The sequence below is a fragment of the Anopheles marshallii genome, chromosome 2, assembly GCF_943734725.1.
Source record: "Anopheles marshallii chromosome 2, idAnoMarsDA_429_01, whole genome shotgun sequence".
Taxonomy (NCBI): domain Eukaryota; kingdom Metazoa; phylum Arthropoda; class Insecta; order Diptera; family Culicidae; genus Anopheles; species Anopheles marshallii.
Window position 1 is genome coordinate 11,942,497 of NC_071326.1, and position 18,209 is coordinate 11,960,705.

Here is an 18,209-nt window from a genome sequence, read left to right on the forward strand (position 1 = left end):
TTAGACAGCATTATCTTGCTCTTCTTCGTCATCTTCAGGCTCGTGAAGATCATCACCTTCTGGGTCGACTTCCTCCTCTTCCACGTAAATTGGGGGCGGTAAGGCTTTCAAATCGAACGCAACCGACACATCGATGGGCTTTTCCGACTCGTCGTATTCAAGATGCTGCTGTTGCAGTTGCTGGTGCTGCGATTCTAGTTCCACATACCGATGCCGACCCTGTTCCATGCGTCTAGCATACGAACAAGCGGACGAAGATTCATTTTCGTAATCGGACAGGAAATCCGGGTAGGGGATTTCAACGTTCTTCTGATACCGTGAGCTAGTGCCCGGTCCAGCACCGCTACTGCGATTATAGCCCGCAGCGAAACTGTCCTCGCTCGAGTAGCAAACATCGTCCGAGAGGCCGGCTTTCGTTTCCGAACAGCTCCCACTTTCTGGCGTATACTGTACACCCTGGTACTCCAGGTCGTGCTGATCGTCGCGCTTCGTCTGGCGCAGTCGGCGCTGCCGTGCCGGTTTAACCGGTGGCGATGGTGTGTCCGATTTGTAAAGGTTCGGATTCGTTATATGTCCCAACCGGTCATAGCGCGGGAAGCCCATCTCATCCACGTTCTCCGTCATATCAAGACCCTCAAATTTGTTCGAATACGATGCGCTCGGATATACCCCGGCCCCATTGCGACTGGGTGTCACGTCGTCCTCATCTGCCCGGTACGTTTCGTCTTCATAGTCTTCCGGCAATTGTTCCAACTCTTCTTCAAAGTCCGGATAGCGTTGGTGCTGGTGTTCCATCATTACCGCATCCGATGAGCCGGATTCCATTTCCGGGAAATATCCTTCCGAACACTCAGAACTTTCCTGGTGCTCTAGCGGACGATCGAGACGGCTCTTCTTCAGCGGCACCGTTCGTTTCTTACGATAACCCCGCGATCGTAACTTCGGATCCTGCGCTCGGTGATCGAGTGAACTGTCCGTATCGTTACCGCTGGGCGGGCTTTTCGGCATGAAGTTTCGCGGTAGAGAGCTCTTACGCGGAGGTTTCTGTACTGGCGGCGGCAACTGGTTCGGTGCAATTGGAGGCGATTCCGAACTGAGGCTGCTTGAGTAGTAGGGCGAGCACCGTACCAACTTTTCCGGGCGTGGAAACATCGGCGATGAGTTATCGGTACTGGTCGCTTCGCTGGTGTGCGTTGTGGTGGAAGAACTTCCGAGACTTTCTTCCACTATCTTGTTCAGGTCTGACGACACCAGATGCTCATGGAAGGACTGGCTGTGACGCATCTTTGTCGTTTTGTACTCACGAATCTGCGACTTTGACAGTGTTTTGTCATCGTAGCTATGGTGCTTCACCAGCGGTTTCTCTGCCATCGGCGTTGGACTGGAGGAAGGCAACGAGTCACCGCGTGGTGGCTTGCTCGGTGCCGACGTTGCAGCTATCGGAGTAAACTCCTGACTTTGATACCGTTCCGTGAGCTTCTCGTTCTGTCCGTATAGTTTCTCTGTAAACGTTTCCGTGTCGGATATATCTTGACTCTGGTATCGCTTGGACATCATTTCAAGCGACTTTCGTTTGCTGGCACCGTCTGCCGCTTCAACACGCGTAGATACGAGGTTTTTGCTTTGTGGAAGAGGTTGCTGTGTTACGGGCATTCGCTTAGGACTCTTCTCGATCACGTCCACAATCTTGGGCGGCAGTCTTGTGGGGCGATCGGGAATTACGTTCGGTTCATTCGCCAGTTTCGCGCTCGCGCCAGACTCCACTGGCAAGTGTTTCGTTACCTGAGGCTTCACATGCACCCCAGGCAGATCCTTTCGTCCGTGATCGTCCGGAGATGCGACCTTCTTCAGCACCTTTGGTGGTTTCAACGGCACGTACTCGAACGTACGCGTCGGTGTAGCAGTTGACCGTTCGCCGGAGGAGGCACCTTTCGCACTACCAGCACCAGCTCCACTTTCCAGCTGCTTCAACGCCTCGACCTGCGCGATTAGCGTGTTGCTACTGCTCGTCGACCATTCCGTGATGGTTTGCGCCATCTCGGTGAGCGTCAGCGTAGTGTCATCGCTCTTGGTTCCGGACGAGAACTTGGTATCCGTTTCGGAGTTACTGAACGGTTCGTACCGCGGGCATCCTCCATTCTCGGACACATTCTCTAGCGAAAAGCGCTTGCCACCGGTATTGTTAGCCTGGTTGGTGTTGCTGCTGGAAAAGCTACCGCTTGTCTTTTCGTCAAGACTCTCGGTCGATTTGTGGACGCTCGAGCTGATTGAGCTCTTGGTATGGTTCGATTTTTCGCTCTTGGCATTGCCGGAATGGTTCGACACGGCCGATAAGCTGTCCGAACCGGATAGATTCGCGTACTGCCGTACGGTGTTAGTACCGGTGGACCATTCTGAAATGCTAAGACCAATCGAGGTGTCCTCCGAGTGCGAACTGTGTGTGCAGCGCTTTTGCTGTAGCCCCATCTTTACCGTCCCATCCAAGTCGGTACCGAACGAGCTGGTTTCCTCCTCGGAATGCGAACTGTGGCTGCACTTTTTGCAAGATTCGTTGCTTAACCGACGCGGTTCCAGATTGCGCAACCGTACCGTTTCCTCCATGTACGTGCCGCAGGACGTCGAGAGCATGTCGTCGATAGACGTGTCAGAATTGTTAGAGCTTCGCGAAAACTTTGACTGCTGTCCGCCGTATTCCATACCGCCGGACGATGATGGTTTACTGTCATCCGGCGAGATCTCAATCTTCACCGTTCCCGGCCCAAACACTTCATCGTTCATGAAGAAATCATCATCCGTGATGGGGCTCAAGTTCTGCGGAGACTTCGTTGGCTGTGATATGATTACACGGTCTGGATTCGAATCTTTTCCCACAATACCTGTCGTCGCGGATCCCATAGTCCGTTGGCTCGAGCACATATCAAACGTTGACTTGAGACAACTGGTCGAGCTCAGGGCACCACTCAAACAGGTTGCATTGTCGTATGAAACTGCTGCCTCGTACGTCTTTGAGTCTTGCATCGCAGATACCAGATAAGCGGTACTTTCATAAGGAACCACCATCGACAGTGAAGGACTAGGCGAGGAGCCCGACTTCCCGGATAAGGAAGATCCCGAGTATGAACCGGATCCGGAGCCCGTGGGAATGTAGTCCCTTTTCGGCGGCTCGGGAATCTCATCTCCAGCCACCTCGGCATAATCCGGATCAGAATCATCAGATCCACCAGTTGTAGGTTCTGTGAACGATTCCACCATTACCTGCATCGGGTGCTGTGGTTCGTTTACACGAAACGTTTGTACATTTTCTACGATTGGAATGTTTTCTAGCATACTGGATGGTGGCGTCGGCCAATTGTCTGATTCCTGTGACTGTCGCGCCAAAGCCTGTTCCGTCCAGTAGGGTCTCATCGGAGGTGGCATCACCACACCTGGAGGTCCTCCTACGCTGGGATCAAATCGTTCACCCGGTGTACTGTCGTACGGTATCTCCGGCAAAGGCCAATCTTCTGAATCTTGACTACCGCCTCCCGCCGAAAGACACTGCAAATCGGGTTTGCTTTCTACCATCTTCAAACCGCCACCAGTTCCACCCTCCGTTACATGCGAAACGGTGAAGCGGCCGTTTCGTACCACGTTGCTCTGATAAATCTCCGACAGACGCTCAGCCGCAGCAGAATCACACGGGATATCCGGCATTTCGGCAGAAGTTCTGCGGTCCGCGTCGGAAATGTACGCCGGATTCGAGTTGGAATGCAAATCTGAGCTAAGACTAGCTTGATGCTCACTAGAAATAGCAGACTCATCGTGTACGCTCAGATCTTCCAGGCTCGATTTTTCCGCCTCCGCCACTTCTTCGCCGCTGGATTTTTCCGAGTTTGTACTGCGCTCGGAGATTCGCGACAACGTTCGGCCCACTCCGAAGCTCGCTCCATACCCAAGTATATCTACCGGATTGATAGCGATACCGAGTGTGGAGGTCATCTCCGGATAGCCGAAAGTCGCCGGGAAGTCATTCAACTCGTCCTGTATGTCGGAGTCACTTTCCTTCTGCTCGTCCGGGGACAGTTCTTTTGCATCCTGTAGCGGAATTTTCTGTATTTCAATCGTCTCCGTCGCTATTTCAAAACTTTCGTAGCTTTCCTGTTCCGGTGGCAGCCAATTATCTTCCACACTTGAGCTGCCGGAGCTTTCGATCGGATAAGGACGCCAGGTAGACACTTGTTCTTTCTGTAGCAGATCGCCTTTCCTTTGCGCTGCACCCAACGATCCTGAACTGCTCTCCGTTTCGAATGATCCTAACGATCCCTTCGATTCTAGACTTGATTTCGATTCCAACGAACTACGATCGCCTCCATCGGCGCTGAGTAGTTTCAACGTTCCCGACTTCAATTCGGCAGTGGTTTGTTGTGTTTGCTTCTCGTTAGGAGGAGCCGTGCGACACACTTTCTTGTGCATCAATGTCGTGCGGACGGGTTTCACTACCCTTGGCTTGGGGAGTGTTCCTCCGCTGGCCATTACCGCACCTGAAGTACTTCCTAACGGTCCTGGTGCAGCAGCACCCCCTCCATTGTCCGAACTAGATTCGCTTTCTTCGCGCTGGAGCAGCCTTGAAATACGATCTTCCGGAGTTTCTATATCCAACTCCGATCCCGACCCCAAATCTACGGGATACTGCTTTTCGAGCGTTGGGGATACCTTCTTCGTCGACACTCCATCATCGTACTCCTCCATTTTAAGCATTGCTTCTCGAAGCTCCCGACACTTCATGTGTTCCATAGTGTCCATATCTTGCGAAATACCCAACGGACGTGATATGGAACAACTCAGGCTTGACTCTTCGTCTAATGATCCCTTACCGCGTGGCGTACTCGAGTCATGCCTAATGGGACTGGTTTCGTTTTCCCGACTTGATCCCGTGTCCGAGCTGCGTGATCTTTCGATCGATAGACGAAGAAAATCACCGCGTCTTTGCGAGGCTTGCTTCTTTTCTGCTTCTTGATCTCGATCTACAGCAGACGACCTTACGACCTTTTCCCGCAGCGGGGACACCACTTCCGGTTTCTTGTCCGGTACCTGTGGCAGCGGATGATCGAACGCCGATGGTGAGGATCGATTAGATTGGGGTTGAGATAGCACCGGAACATCGACCGACTCAACAATCACTTCCGATTCAGGCATTGTATAGTCTCTAACATCTTCAAACGTCGCCTGAGATTCTATTTTGTAGTGAATTGCTACATTATCCGGCAAATCTTCTTGCTGACTGCTCACACCTTCGGTACCGGTAAACTCTTCGCATGCGATCGTCACCCATGAGCCAGTTTCATCGCTTCTGCTTCTTTCAAGATTCAGTTTTCCCAATATTTCCTTCTTATTTTTAATCTCTTCAGTTTCCAGCTCTTCCACTTCAAACTCATCCACTTCCTCAACGATATCCTCTTCTTCAATCGACGGTTCTTCATACTCAATGGTGGGTACCCGTACAGGCGGTGGGAGATACCCGCTCTCTTTCCCATCTGCATCCTTTAATTCGCTTACTTCCGTGAGCGATTCTTCGCTGCCGCCTAAACCAGAACGTTTCTTTCTATCCGTTGCTTCCTTATCTCCGCCCTCGTCTGAAGGATCGACTATTGTGTTTGTTGTGCTCGAATCTACTGCCTTTTCCTCTGAACGCCGCTTCATCAAATCAAGTGTTCGTCTCTCGGATATTATGTCCTGCATATCGAGTTCATCTCCAAACTCTGACACCGGTTGGGACAGTGCACGTCTCTCCACGGCTTGCGGTTTATCCTTTTTGCTGTTCTTTTCTGCAGAAACATTACTATCAAGGCTCTTGCCCTTATCGAAACGCGACGACGGACGATGATCTTCGATCGATTTGCTGTCGCTGTCCGTAGTGGACTTTCGTCCACGTCCACTGGGAGAAACGCCACGATTGTTATCCGAATCCGGGGAATCCATCTTGGAAGAATAGTGCACATCCACCTTGACAATTTCTTGCTTCCTGCCCATCATTATCCCGTGACTAGCACCTTCGGAGTCCGGAGAGGTAGCATCACCACCACCGTACGAGGATGCACTGCTCTCGGTGTAGTTCTGATCCAAGCTGCGCGTCTTGTACTCGATATCCAAGTACTGTGGTTCGGATTTTTTCTCCAAACTTTTCGATTTGCCCTCCATACGGCCCTTATGTACGACCGATCCTTCGATCTTCTGTTTTAGCTCCTGGCTTCTGCTCAACCGCGTCGGACTCTTTATCACGATGCTACTCTCGTCCGCGGACCGATCCGAATGATCGTCAAACGATTTACTTCGATCATCGAAGCTGCGACTAGCCTTGTCTAGCTTTTCAACGCTTTTTTGATCTTCGAAGCTGCGGCTTATCTTCGCCAGCCCGCAGTCGAGCTTTCTCGGTGCTTTAGCAATAAACACGTGATCCTCCGGCTTCGATTTAATGTCCGCGTCGATTATGATCTTATCGCCTTCGGTCTTAACCGATATCTTATCCTCCGGTGCAGGAAACTGAGGCAATTGATCCTTTACCGGGCTGAGCATGTTGATGGTTTGTTTCATAGCCGATTCGTACAGTTTTTGCTGCCGCTCCTTACGCCGAGCCCGCTCCAGTTCGCTTTCTTCGGTAGACTTACGCTCCCTGCTACCGAGTCGTTTGAGCTCCATCTTTTCTAGCGATTTTGATTTCTCTTTCGCACTCGAACCTTTTCCCTTGCCCAGTGCTTCTTGGCTCTTCGTTCGTAGCATATCGTTCGGGGATGTACACTTCTTCACTTCATCCGAAGAGCGCCTCTTTGGTTGGACAAGTTTTTCTGAACCTTTCGGACTAGTTGACTTACGCTGTGGTTTTATAGCGACGCCACCTCCTGTCGGTGTTTGAGTGCCACTGTCCGTCTTTTGACGCGCTTTACCAGTGCTTTCTACACTGCTAGCGCGACTTATAGCCGGCGACGTTTTGATGGAGCTGTTGCCCGAGCTGAATGGTTCAAATTTGTACTTCGGTATTTCCAGAATCAGCTGATGTCCGCTCTTAAGCTTAGTTTTTGTTTTACGCTTTTCTTTTATCTTCACCCCCTGTAGCTCGATCTTCTCGATGTACTTGAGACGGTCAAGCAACTCCAGCTCATCTGCATCAATCCGGACACTTTTACGTTCCTCTTCCGTCGTCGATGTTTGGCGCGAAATTGTCGGATCACGGACAACGATTGCATCGCCACAGGAATGAACCGAGTCTTCCTGCTCTTCCTCTTCGATTACCGAAGCTGTCGACGGTTTCTGCTGTTGCAACGGTTTCACTTCCAGCACTTCCTCCTCCTCTTCATAACCCACCGTATCATCCTTCGATGAGAACGCATTCATCGGAGGTAGTTTGTGAAGCGAAATTACCGGGGTGTCGAGACTCTTGGCGCGGCGACCAGAGGTTGGCGATTCCTGCGCCTTCTGGCGTTGCAATGAAGCGAAAGCAGATCCCTCACTGAGGTTTAGACGAGCATGGGCAAATAAGATTGGCGCGTGACCCTTCGAACGCATGACAATTGAAGAATCGATCAGCTCTTCAATTAGTTTCGTGCGAGAGGGTGACAATTTGGTCACCGTTCCGTCCTCCTTGCTCTTCTTCACTGCAGTCTCCGAATGTTGTTTTGAAAACCCCAAATCATTCTTAGATTCGCCTGCATCGTTAGTGGAATGCACTTTCCCTTGAGATGACTCTACTGTTAGTGTTTTGTCCTCCATATGATGTACTTTCGAAGACTCTATCGTCTTGGTTTGCTGCTTTTTATCCTCATCCTCCGAGCTTGGAATGGAGAAAGATCGTTCCGAAATTCGGCGCAGCTCAGTACTAGTGAGCTGGGTCGTTTCTAGTTTTACCGTATGGTAACGGCTCTCCAGTTCCGCTAGACGACGGCACTGCGGAGGTGATCCTTCTATCTCCGTCGAGCTCATTGTTTGTCCCCTTGCCCAGGCGTTCGATGCCATCTTGCTTGATTCATGCTTCAGGATTGGTTCAATCTCTTTGCGCGATTGAGGTGGGGAAAATTCCAACTTTGTTGGCATCGCTTCCGCGGATCCAAACACATCGTCCGAATCGAGGCTTTCATCGTCTGATGAGAAGGAAGTGATGCGTGTTTTAGCGTTGCGCTTCGATTTACCGCACTTTGTCTTAATGGGAGCGACCCGTGTTTTGACTACTCTTTTCGGTACGGCCAGCTCGACGTTCTTTTTATCCACCAGCAAGTAAGGAAGATCCACCGGTTTCGCCTCGAACTTTCTTTGCTGCTGCTGCTGCAGGTGCTGTTGTGCGGCATTGCTATCCGTCTTTGAGCTTGTTGCTGAATCACTCTCAATTTGGCTCAGCTTGCTATTTAGTTGCTCCAACATGAGCGGATCCATGCGCTTCGTTATGTCGCGCTTCGGGCTGCTAGCTAGCTGCACCGTTTGAACCGTTTTGTCAACTTCCAACGTTACCGGATCAACCTTCGATAAGTCAATATTTTGCGTAAACAAGAAGCCCTGCTGATCTTCCACTCCGATTTGCTCTATCAGTAGCTCTGTATCGTCTTTCACACGGAGCAAATTTTCCTTCGATCCTAAGAACGATGTTGCTTCCCCTTTTCCGCCCTCGCCCATCAGCATCTTGGGAGATTTTGGGGACTTTGGAGACTTTGGAGATTTGGGACTTTTTGGTTTTGGATAGCTACGATGAGGAGTTACTTTGCCTTCTACCAATGGTGACGGGGCGGTCCCATTCATGACGTGCCGCTTGTGCAGTACATAGGGAATATCATCCTTCAGCACCGATTTGTGCGACGAACGACGCTCTTGATAATCTTTGAAGAAACTCTTCGGCATCTCAAACCCATTTCTTGGCAACTCAACCACGTCTGGGATCACGTTCATATCGTAAGTTTGTGGCAGCTCGAAGTGACTTCCGTGTGATTTGCAGAGCGGCGGAGCGCTAGGAATTTGCTTGTATAGGTATTCTTCTTCGCTTGAGTCTGCCGGCGTAAGGTCGATGGATTTCTGATGCATCAGCGTATGGCGGCGCGAATTCGGTCCTAAACGAGGCCGATTAGCTAGAGAGTTGGGATCTGACTTTGTACGTTCAACTGTTGCATGCGCATACGGTGGAATGCCGCTTATGACCGATGATTCCAGCCCTATCATTTTGGGCGTATACTCTTCGAAGTGAGTCTTTGCCATTAGCTCTTCTTTGCGCGTTTTCTTCGGCAGAATATGAGGTGATTCAATCTTTTGCTTGTCAAATTCTGACAGCAGCTCCGGTGTGAGAGGATAATCTGGACTCACTTTTGCCTTTGCCTCTACCATGATCGCAGTTGTGGGCGTCTCATCGTTTAAGCTGCTGGTAAGCGACTCAATCTTTTCTTTGTCAAAACTAAAAATGTTTTCACTGTCCGATTTCTTCCGAAACGCTCGCGATCTATCGATACGCTGGTTTTCTGTTATGGCCGTTGGCAAACCTTCAATTTCCTCCGGCCAGATGTGTGTCGTTTTGGGTAGTTGTTTTTCGATCGGTTTCGGTAAAGCCGTGGGGAGTACTGGTGAAGGTGATTTGTATGCCGAATAGCCCACCGAGCGAGAGCTTCTCTCCAACTCCACATTTTGCAGGCTGATCGAGTGCACGTGTGAAGTTTTGTTGCCTCCTCCCGTAACGTCACTTCCTACACTATTCGGCTTTGTCTGGGCACTCGGAAACGTGGAAGAGTAGATCTGATTATCGTAAAAACTTGCCGCCGTTGCAGAAATTCCATTCTTCCCCATTGGGATTCCATCTTCGTCCCCCACTTCGATGTGTTCATCCGAGTGGCTCACTTTGGTGCGGGAATAAATTTCATCCGACATATCACCCCCATCGACATCCATCTCATGCTCATGCTGTTGCTCGCTAGCGTCGTAGTAGTCACTCTTCGAATCTTGGCTAGAGTTTCTCGAGCTGCTATCAAACCGCTTTGATAAATATTTTGCCTTCTTGCTTGTGGTGGTTGGCATTTCGTAATTCTTCGTTAGCAGTATGTCCATACCGCCGAAACAATCTTTAGAGTCCTGACTGGAGGCACGCGAATTGAAACCCGAGCCCGATTTACTCTTCAGCGTTTCGCGTGATTTCTTGTTGCTATCCGTGTGGTACACACTGTCCTTCGACTTCTTGCTCGAACCACTGCTCTTGGATAGTTTAGACTCGTAGTAATCGCTACGTGATTCTGGGCTCGACACACGCGACGATCCTCCCATGGCCATTTTGATTTTCTTGTAGAAGTTGCCATCCGACTTAACACACAGCTTTTCACGCGGCAGATCTCGCGGATCTTCCATCAAAAACATATCGTCGAGATCATCAATATCCGGAGCGCTCTTGCTTTTCGCCTCCAAACTCGAACAGTATCTCGAGAGGCGGGAAACGTGATGCGAATGATGACCTGAAGAATGCTGCTGGTCTGGAATACTTTCATCATCTGTCGGAATGTAATTGCCCGAGTCCAGCGAACAGGATCTTGTATGGGCCTCCGAATCACCCTTGAACTTATAGTACAGCTCATCGTCTGACTTTTCAAGCAACTCGTAGCTGTCATGCGAAAGATCATCTTGTGAGCCGTACTCGTAGTTTGAATAGAAATTTTGGTTATTGTGTTTGCGATAACTCGTATGATCGATGGTATTGTACGTTGTGCCAGGGTAGCTGGATGAGTACACCTTTCCTTCGTTTGCCAAAAAGTCCTGGCTCACCTCAACCGAGTAATTCGATTTTTGCACGTACATCGAGTGACGTGAGTCGTCGTAGCGTGTTACGGGGCTATCGATTCGATCAGACGTCAAGAATTCACGCTCCATGAGTGAAAAATCGGCTCGACCGGTTGAATCGTAGCCGTAATCACAAAGTTCCTTACAAGAGCTGCTTCTCAGCCACGCTTCCTTTGACGTATCTCTGCCCTCATCGCGCTGCCGTTGGTAGTTCATGTAATCTTCCTCCTCGAAATCATCTTCATAGTTCTTGTACTGTACCGTCGAGTAAATGTTTGCGTTCGACAGTTCATACTCGAGTCGTTCCGAGGATGTTTTCTTACTATTCATTGGATCGTCCGAATCGCCACCAGTACCTTTTAACAGCGAAGAATAATGCAGATAATCATTGGTCACCTTCGATGAGCTTGGAAGATTGTTCAACGAATGATGTCCGACAAAATTATGCTCCCCGGCACTTCCAGCTCTACCAGCACTGCCCGCCCTTCCTTCACCACCGCTGTAATTAGAATCGATGGATTCGATCTTGGAAAGCTGCGAGTTACGCGGCAGTGAATGAGAGGTTCGAGGATGAATCGGTGGTGGATTAGAGCAAGAATACCGTTCATCATCGTCTGTTAACCCGTTTTTGTGCGTGATCGTCGTGGCCAATGAGTGTGAATTTGGCGACTGCGAGTAATGCTGCTGACTGTGACTGAAGTAATCCGAGGTATCGGAATACCGATTATTGCCGCAGTATTCATCAAAATGAGCTGAACGATTATACATCTCTCCTGCGCTAGCCGAATTCAGAGGTCCCGCACTGGTTTCGTTCAACTTGTTTACGTTCGTACTTATATTCGTATGACTATTGTAGTTTCTAATGCTATCGTCTATGAATTCATCGCTAAAGTGTTTACCAGGGTAATGTGTGTTCGTCTTTAAACTAGCAACTTGTACAGTGATCTGCTTTTGCTGTTGAAGCTGCTTATTCAGCTTACTTTTCCTATCCACTGTCGCGTACAGCTCGTCACTGGGAACGGCCTTCGGAGCACTACCACAACTAGCATTTGCATCTGTTCCACCAATACCCCCACTACTGCCAGAAGTCATCGCTTTAATCTGTGTGGCCGTCGCATAACGGATATCAATTTCATCGTCATCTTCATCGTCCTCAAGGTACGGACGGCGGATCGCATTCTCGTCCTCAACTTCATCCATAATCTCATCGTCTTCTTCACCCTCCTCGCCTTCGTCATCTACGCCGATGTTTTTGCGAGATTCTACTGCCGATCCACCGCCACTACCACCGGAAGTGGTTGACTTTCGATGCCGATACAGATCATTGATATCCGAATAAATGACATTATCAGGTGCCTCGTCCGATAGGTCCGTTCCAGTGCTAACCGACTTAGACATCGAATAGGTACTCGTATTGCTATAACGGGCTAGTGTGGCACTGGGGTATTGAGAGTTGCTGGCTCCCACCGTTAATGGCGCCATTCCCGACCCCGAGGCCACCCCCGGAAGCAGCGCTGAAGAGCGCCTGGTGCGAGTGTCCAGCGGCAATAAAACACTCTCCCGGCTGGTGGAGGAGACCGTTGTCTCCCCCATAGAACTGCTGCGATCCCCCGGTTGGCCCAGCGGCCCGGCTGAGGCCCGACGCTGCTGTTGCTGCAGCAGCTGCTGTGGCTGCGTGGTAAATCTGTGGCTGCGATGAGTGTATTTGGGGGACATAGTGGCATAGAGGCGGTGGTTCAGACCTAGGATATATTTGATTTGGGAACACGGTTACGATCGGTTTACGTTCCTGGATATGTAATATTGTAGAAAACCAACCAAAATCCAACCAATCATAACATTTAACTAATAAATAAACGTTAATTAAAATTAAGGATACGTAACAATCAACGAAATATTGTTTTACATTCCATCCCTATCCCAAATATCGCACTTATAATTAATAATCGTAAATTAACTATAACTTATATGACTCATCACTGACATGGGTTGATCACACAAAAAGTATAATCGATAACGCCAAACTCAACAGCATAACAATCGATCTGCCTTAAAAGCTCGACTAGTTCATGCTTTGCTTACAAAGGATTCAATATTTAGTAGTGGGTAGTTTAAATTACTGATATCCAGTCGAAACCAGAAACCAGAAACCAACAGCCGAAAACTGGTAACGGTTGTAGAACAATACAAAAGTACATCACTGAAAATAACATGAGCCATTATGGTAAAATTAAAATTACATTGCTTCATCATGTTGCTGTCTTTCATAATAGCGAATACAATATCCTATGGAATACAGTAAATTGTTTAAAAATTCCCTTAAAATGTAAATAACCCAAAAATGGGTTGATATAAAAACGACTCAAATTCAACACAAACAAAAGCAAACTAAAGTAACATAAAATCAATACGCCAGCAGCTTTATCAGGCTGAAGCCGGATCCACTTACCGGAACTGTGACCGTCTTGACGTACACGAGCCCGATCGGCTTCTCGCACATGGCTGCTGCTGTTGCTGTTGTGGTACGGCGAACTCCATGTGCCCCCCGGGGATGCAGATTGACTCGAGTCCTGCAGCGGCGTGTGACCCGAGCCCTCCATTCCCATTTGCTGGGTATAGCTCTTCATCGGATAGGTCTCCACCTGGGCTTCCGTGAGCTGAGAACGATTGTGGCCGGTAGGACTGCTGGGTAGGCGATCCACCTCCATATCCACTTGTCTCCTCGTCTGAGAAGGCGTCCTCAATGCGTTGCTCTGACTGCGACGTTCCCATTCCGCTGCAATCAAACAAACGACTCATCATAACACAATCATTCTGGCAAGTGCACACAGTTGCATGAATGAAAACAGCCGTGCAGACAACGATCGAATCCGTTATTGCGCGTGCCATTGTGTTTAGTGACACTGCTTTGGTGCAAACGATGCAAGAGACCTCTCGTTATTACGCTATATTTTAATTGATGGATTTATTCTTTCTTGCTTGCGCGAAGATGGACTAAATGCAGGCAAAGGACGTTCAAAATATTTTTATACATACATATTTTTTTAAGTACGTTGTATAACATATTTCATAAAAAAATACCATACAACAACACTGCATTTTGCCTTCTTGCTTTGTTACTGTGCTTCGAAACACACTCAATTCTCAGTCTGTACACAACATTTAATGGTGAATTCACACGAAACGCAAAACATACTGTTTGTAACAACAAGACACCAATCAATGAAACAAATAAACTAACAATCATTAAACGTACCAATAGCAACCTAGCTCTAGAAAAGAAATCGAACAACATGTATTGCAAAACTCTGTATTGTGGAAGGTGTGCTCCGGTGTGTACAAAGGCACACACGTGTGTTCGTGTGTTATAACAAATCTCACATAACAAAACGGTAGCCACAAACAAAACGAAGAACGGCGAAATTAGAAGAAATAGGAGATATAAGAAAAATAAACATAATAGAAATAATACAAACCGGTTTCGATCGGAAGTAAAGGATGAGCCGAGATGCTTTGATTCACATTACATGAAGTGCGTGATTGACTTCTGTTACTTGAATGTAGAGGACCCTGCCGAAAAGACTGAGACCTGTTTGTGATTATAAAACAGAGAGATAGAGAGACATATAGTAGAGAGGATGTGAAAGGAATTGGCGAATATGCTTGCTATTTCCACTGCTTAAATTATGCCTTTCGCAACGTAAATCCCCAATTAAGACAAAAAAATCAACAAAAAATCTACCAATCTTAACATAAAATCTCACACACTCAACTAACGAAACAAATGAAGACATACAAATCTATAATTCTGTTTCTAAATGCATGATTTTTAACCTTTCGTTTAGTCTATAAAATGTGTTTTTTTTATTTAAATAAATCTTTCTTTTTAGGTTCACATTGGTTATAGCTTTCTATATCTATTCACTTAATATCTCTGTATAATTCATGATCTGGAAAGAATAGAATGATGTTTTATGGACTGGGAGTACATAAGAATGGAAACAGATGAATCCAAACGGATTATAACCAAAATATGAAAGATGTGTGTGAGCTAACTAACAATAAATAAAAAAAAAACAGCATGAACTCTCTTCTCTCGACGGGGCCATATTTTCCAAGAACAAAAAAAGATACCATATACCAAAAACCCACGGTAAAGTTGGATTGAGCACAAAACACTTGTTTCAGGTTTGTTGATAATAAAGGTATAGTAGCTAAATGCTTACCAACCCGTACGTTTTAAAACCACCGTAAACCAGTTTAAATGAGGTCATCATAATTACACTAAAGCATCAGAATTTAACATATGAAATAATTTAAATAAATTAACGGAAACAAGCAAAACACAAACTAAAACAATTCACCATTCGCTAATATGCTACGTGAGATATTTTACAGATGACTTGGAGTACACTAACGGAACAAAGCTAATGTTATTTCAATGAATTTTGTTATAACGGGAGCATACGAGCAACTGATGGTTCATTATTCGGAATACTTTGGCCGACAAAAAGTGGCTTTTAAGGGATTTCTATAAACACCATTGTTCTGATTGCAATCAACATAACTTCTGATAGCCTCTGCTTTAAAACAAACTCATTAGCATAAACAAATTACTAAACTTAAAAAAAAATTACTAAAATATGTTACGCATACATTATTATAACTAGTACTTCACATTTTGCAGCTGTATCCGTCAGTTTTGATACAACTCCACCAATTATGATGAAAAAACTAAAACTATCATGGCATCAGAATCGAACCGATTATAAGGATATGAAAACTGAATTAATTAGTTCAAAAAGATGGAATGGCTGGATGAAATGATTCTTAATGAAGTTTGAGAGCTAATAGCTATTACGCGATTTGATTGCTACAATGCAAAATCCCATGAAATAATGAGCATTTTTTTGACGAATCCCTTTAAGCCGGGATAATCACTTTAACATTTTCTTTATCCAAAAGATGGAGATAGTTATAAAACAATTCAATTAAAGTACGAGAAGCCCTCGAAGTTTTTCTGACGCTCATCGCACTCATAAACTAATTGAAAATTCAACCATAAACAAAAATCCTTACCTTTGAAATGTTTGTCGCTTTACATAATTGTCACGCACAAATTCTATGATTTGTTTTTGAGTTTTACCGCTATACCTTCAAAAAGATAAAATACACACGGTCAAAAATGTTACTGATATTCGCGTTTAATAATATCACATTAAATCTACCTGAATGAGCTTCCTCTCGACAGTACCCTGGCTTTGCGACGCTGCACATTCTGAACAGCAGTGCAACGGAAAAAGCCATGATTTTCGACGCACTTTTTCCAGAAGTTCTTACACTCATTGCGACCCTCGAAGAAAAATTCAACTGTATCTTTGTGGTACACCTGCAATGGAAACAATAACAAAATTCATGTCATGCATTCGAAACAATTCTCTAACGAACGCCCATCTACTTACATAATTTTCGGGATGTAATTTAATCAGGAAACGTTTTCGTTTGAATGATATTTTACGAATCTTCGCCCACGAGAAGGTGTTGATTCTCGTTATGCCCTGAAAAACGGCAATACCCATGTGAGCAACGGCCAGATTCAATGGGTCGCCATCGTGATCTTTGGCAGGGTGCATCTTCATGCCGTACAGCTCACATCGTCGCGCCGTTTCTAACAGATTTAAATCTGCCTCTGCCGGTGATTGACCTCTGTTGTGCGCATGTGAGAACGAAAGTTAGTAGTGTTTGCAGAAGTCGACCATTGTTGCAAATCAAACTTACACATGCTTCTTATGGTTCTCCATAATTCTTCTCTGCATTGTATGATCTTGTTGGGGCACAAACCGGTACGACGACAGATAGGTATGATCGGGATAGTCCTCTGCTGCATAATCTCCACAGGAAGCTGTAAAGCGAAAAAAAACCGAATGAGTATCGTTATTGTCCACGCCCGCAGCGCATCCAGACAGCCGGACAAATAAATAAGCTGATACAAAGCAATGCATGTCTCTACCTTGCACAATGTAGCTTGCCATGAGAGCTGCTGTATTGTCGTTGCATTGCAAGCTGCCCGTGGCAAGATCTCGCTTCACTTGCAGACAGAACAAATAGCGTGTATATTCTTCCTCTAACTGCAGTGGATCGGGTGTGTAGAACTTTACGCAGAACCGTAACACTGGCTCTATCAACGATAGACCGACCTGCCGGTTGAGGGACTTTTCCAGGTCCAGCCAGTATTTGGTGCCAGATGGTGCTTCTTGGTACTCCAGCCCAAAATAATCGGCTTCCAGCAGATTTAACTGTCGGCACACTTGTTCAAATAGCACTTTGCCCGTCGCTTTTGCCTGAGAAAAAAATGCAATGGAATTAATCTTTCTGTTGGCTGATAATGGTAGATTATTCATTGTGTTAAATTAGCACCTAATTTTTCATTAAATTTAAAACATAATTCTATACATACCTGCACCTGAAACATGGTGACCGAATCATCCAACATTTGGATGCGCACAGCCAGTTTCTTGCCTCCGCGAGAGTGGGATGCAGACACAGTTCCGTCCACACCGGACGGTGTGCTTAGAGAGTGTATCATCCTGGTGCCGGACAGTGTACCGACACCGGAACTGCCGCCACCTGCAGAAGGACCCATGGAATCCAGCGACATTTCGACTTACAGCCTTCTGCAGAAACTCAAGCGAAGGTTTTATAATTTCCTTTTCCACCGGCTTCTTCCGCAAGCTTAATATGCAACACCAACTGTTCGCGTGTTATGTCTTTCGGTATTTTTTTGGCACTGATTTCATTCACGCTCTAGAGCTTCACGGATCTACAGCGACAGAAACGAGCAGCGAAAAACAAACATCGGCCAACATGAACCGTCGCGAGATGAAATTCAGCTAGCCGCTACCGCTCGACCAGCTCGGCTTGATCGCGCGCACACTTGATCGCGGAAAAACAAACACAACATGTGTCGTTGCCAGTGTCGTAATGGTGTTCGTAAACGAAAAACCCCCGCAGTCCAGACACAAACTACACAACCAAACAACAAACAAACAGAGCTCAACGTGATTCTGGCCGCAGATTCAATCGACACAACAGATGATTCGATTATATCATAACTCTCTGTCGCATGACGAATAATCGGATTGTTGTTGCTAAATTTAACATTAAATTCGAATTACTTTCGAGACACAAACCTATACACAACGTTTGACCACACGCTCGAAAACAACAATATCCCGTGTTAGACACAGAATTTACGCAAAGAAATAAAACATAACCCGTACAATAAACACATAATCGTAATATTCACTGCTTCCTTCTGCGACACTTTTGTTTGTTGATCGATTCGATTGCGCTCACTGGGTTGTTATTTAACTCTCTATTTCATTTAATTCTAGATGAAGCAAGACTGCTCTGCCACTACTACTATTCGTTGATACTGATTG

General features: G+C 46.7%; 1 protein-coding gene across 1 annotated transcript; it reads right to left on the minus strand.

The window, feature by feature from the left end:
• LOC128710086 (uncharacterized) lies at nt 1–17,425 on the minus strand. Its single transcript, XM_053805125.1, has 9 exons — nt 17,225–17,425; nt 16,778–17,108; nt 16,546–16,669; nt 16,230–16,473; nt 15,996–16,156; nt 15,847–15,921; nt 14,244–14,356; nt 13,217–13,543; nt 1–12,509 (listed from the first exon to the last, which is right to left on the minus strand). The coding sequence occupies exons 1-9, from the start codon at nt 17,423–17,425 to the stop codon at nt 1–3; spliced, it is 14,085 nt and encodes a 4,694-aa protein (XP_053661100.1).
• Between the last annotated feature and the right edge of the window lie 784 nt (nt 17,426–18,209).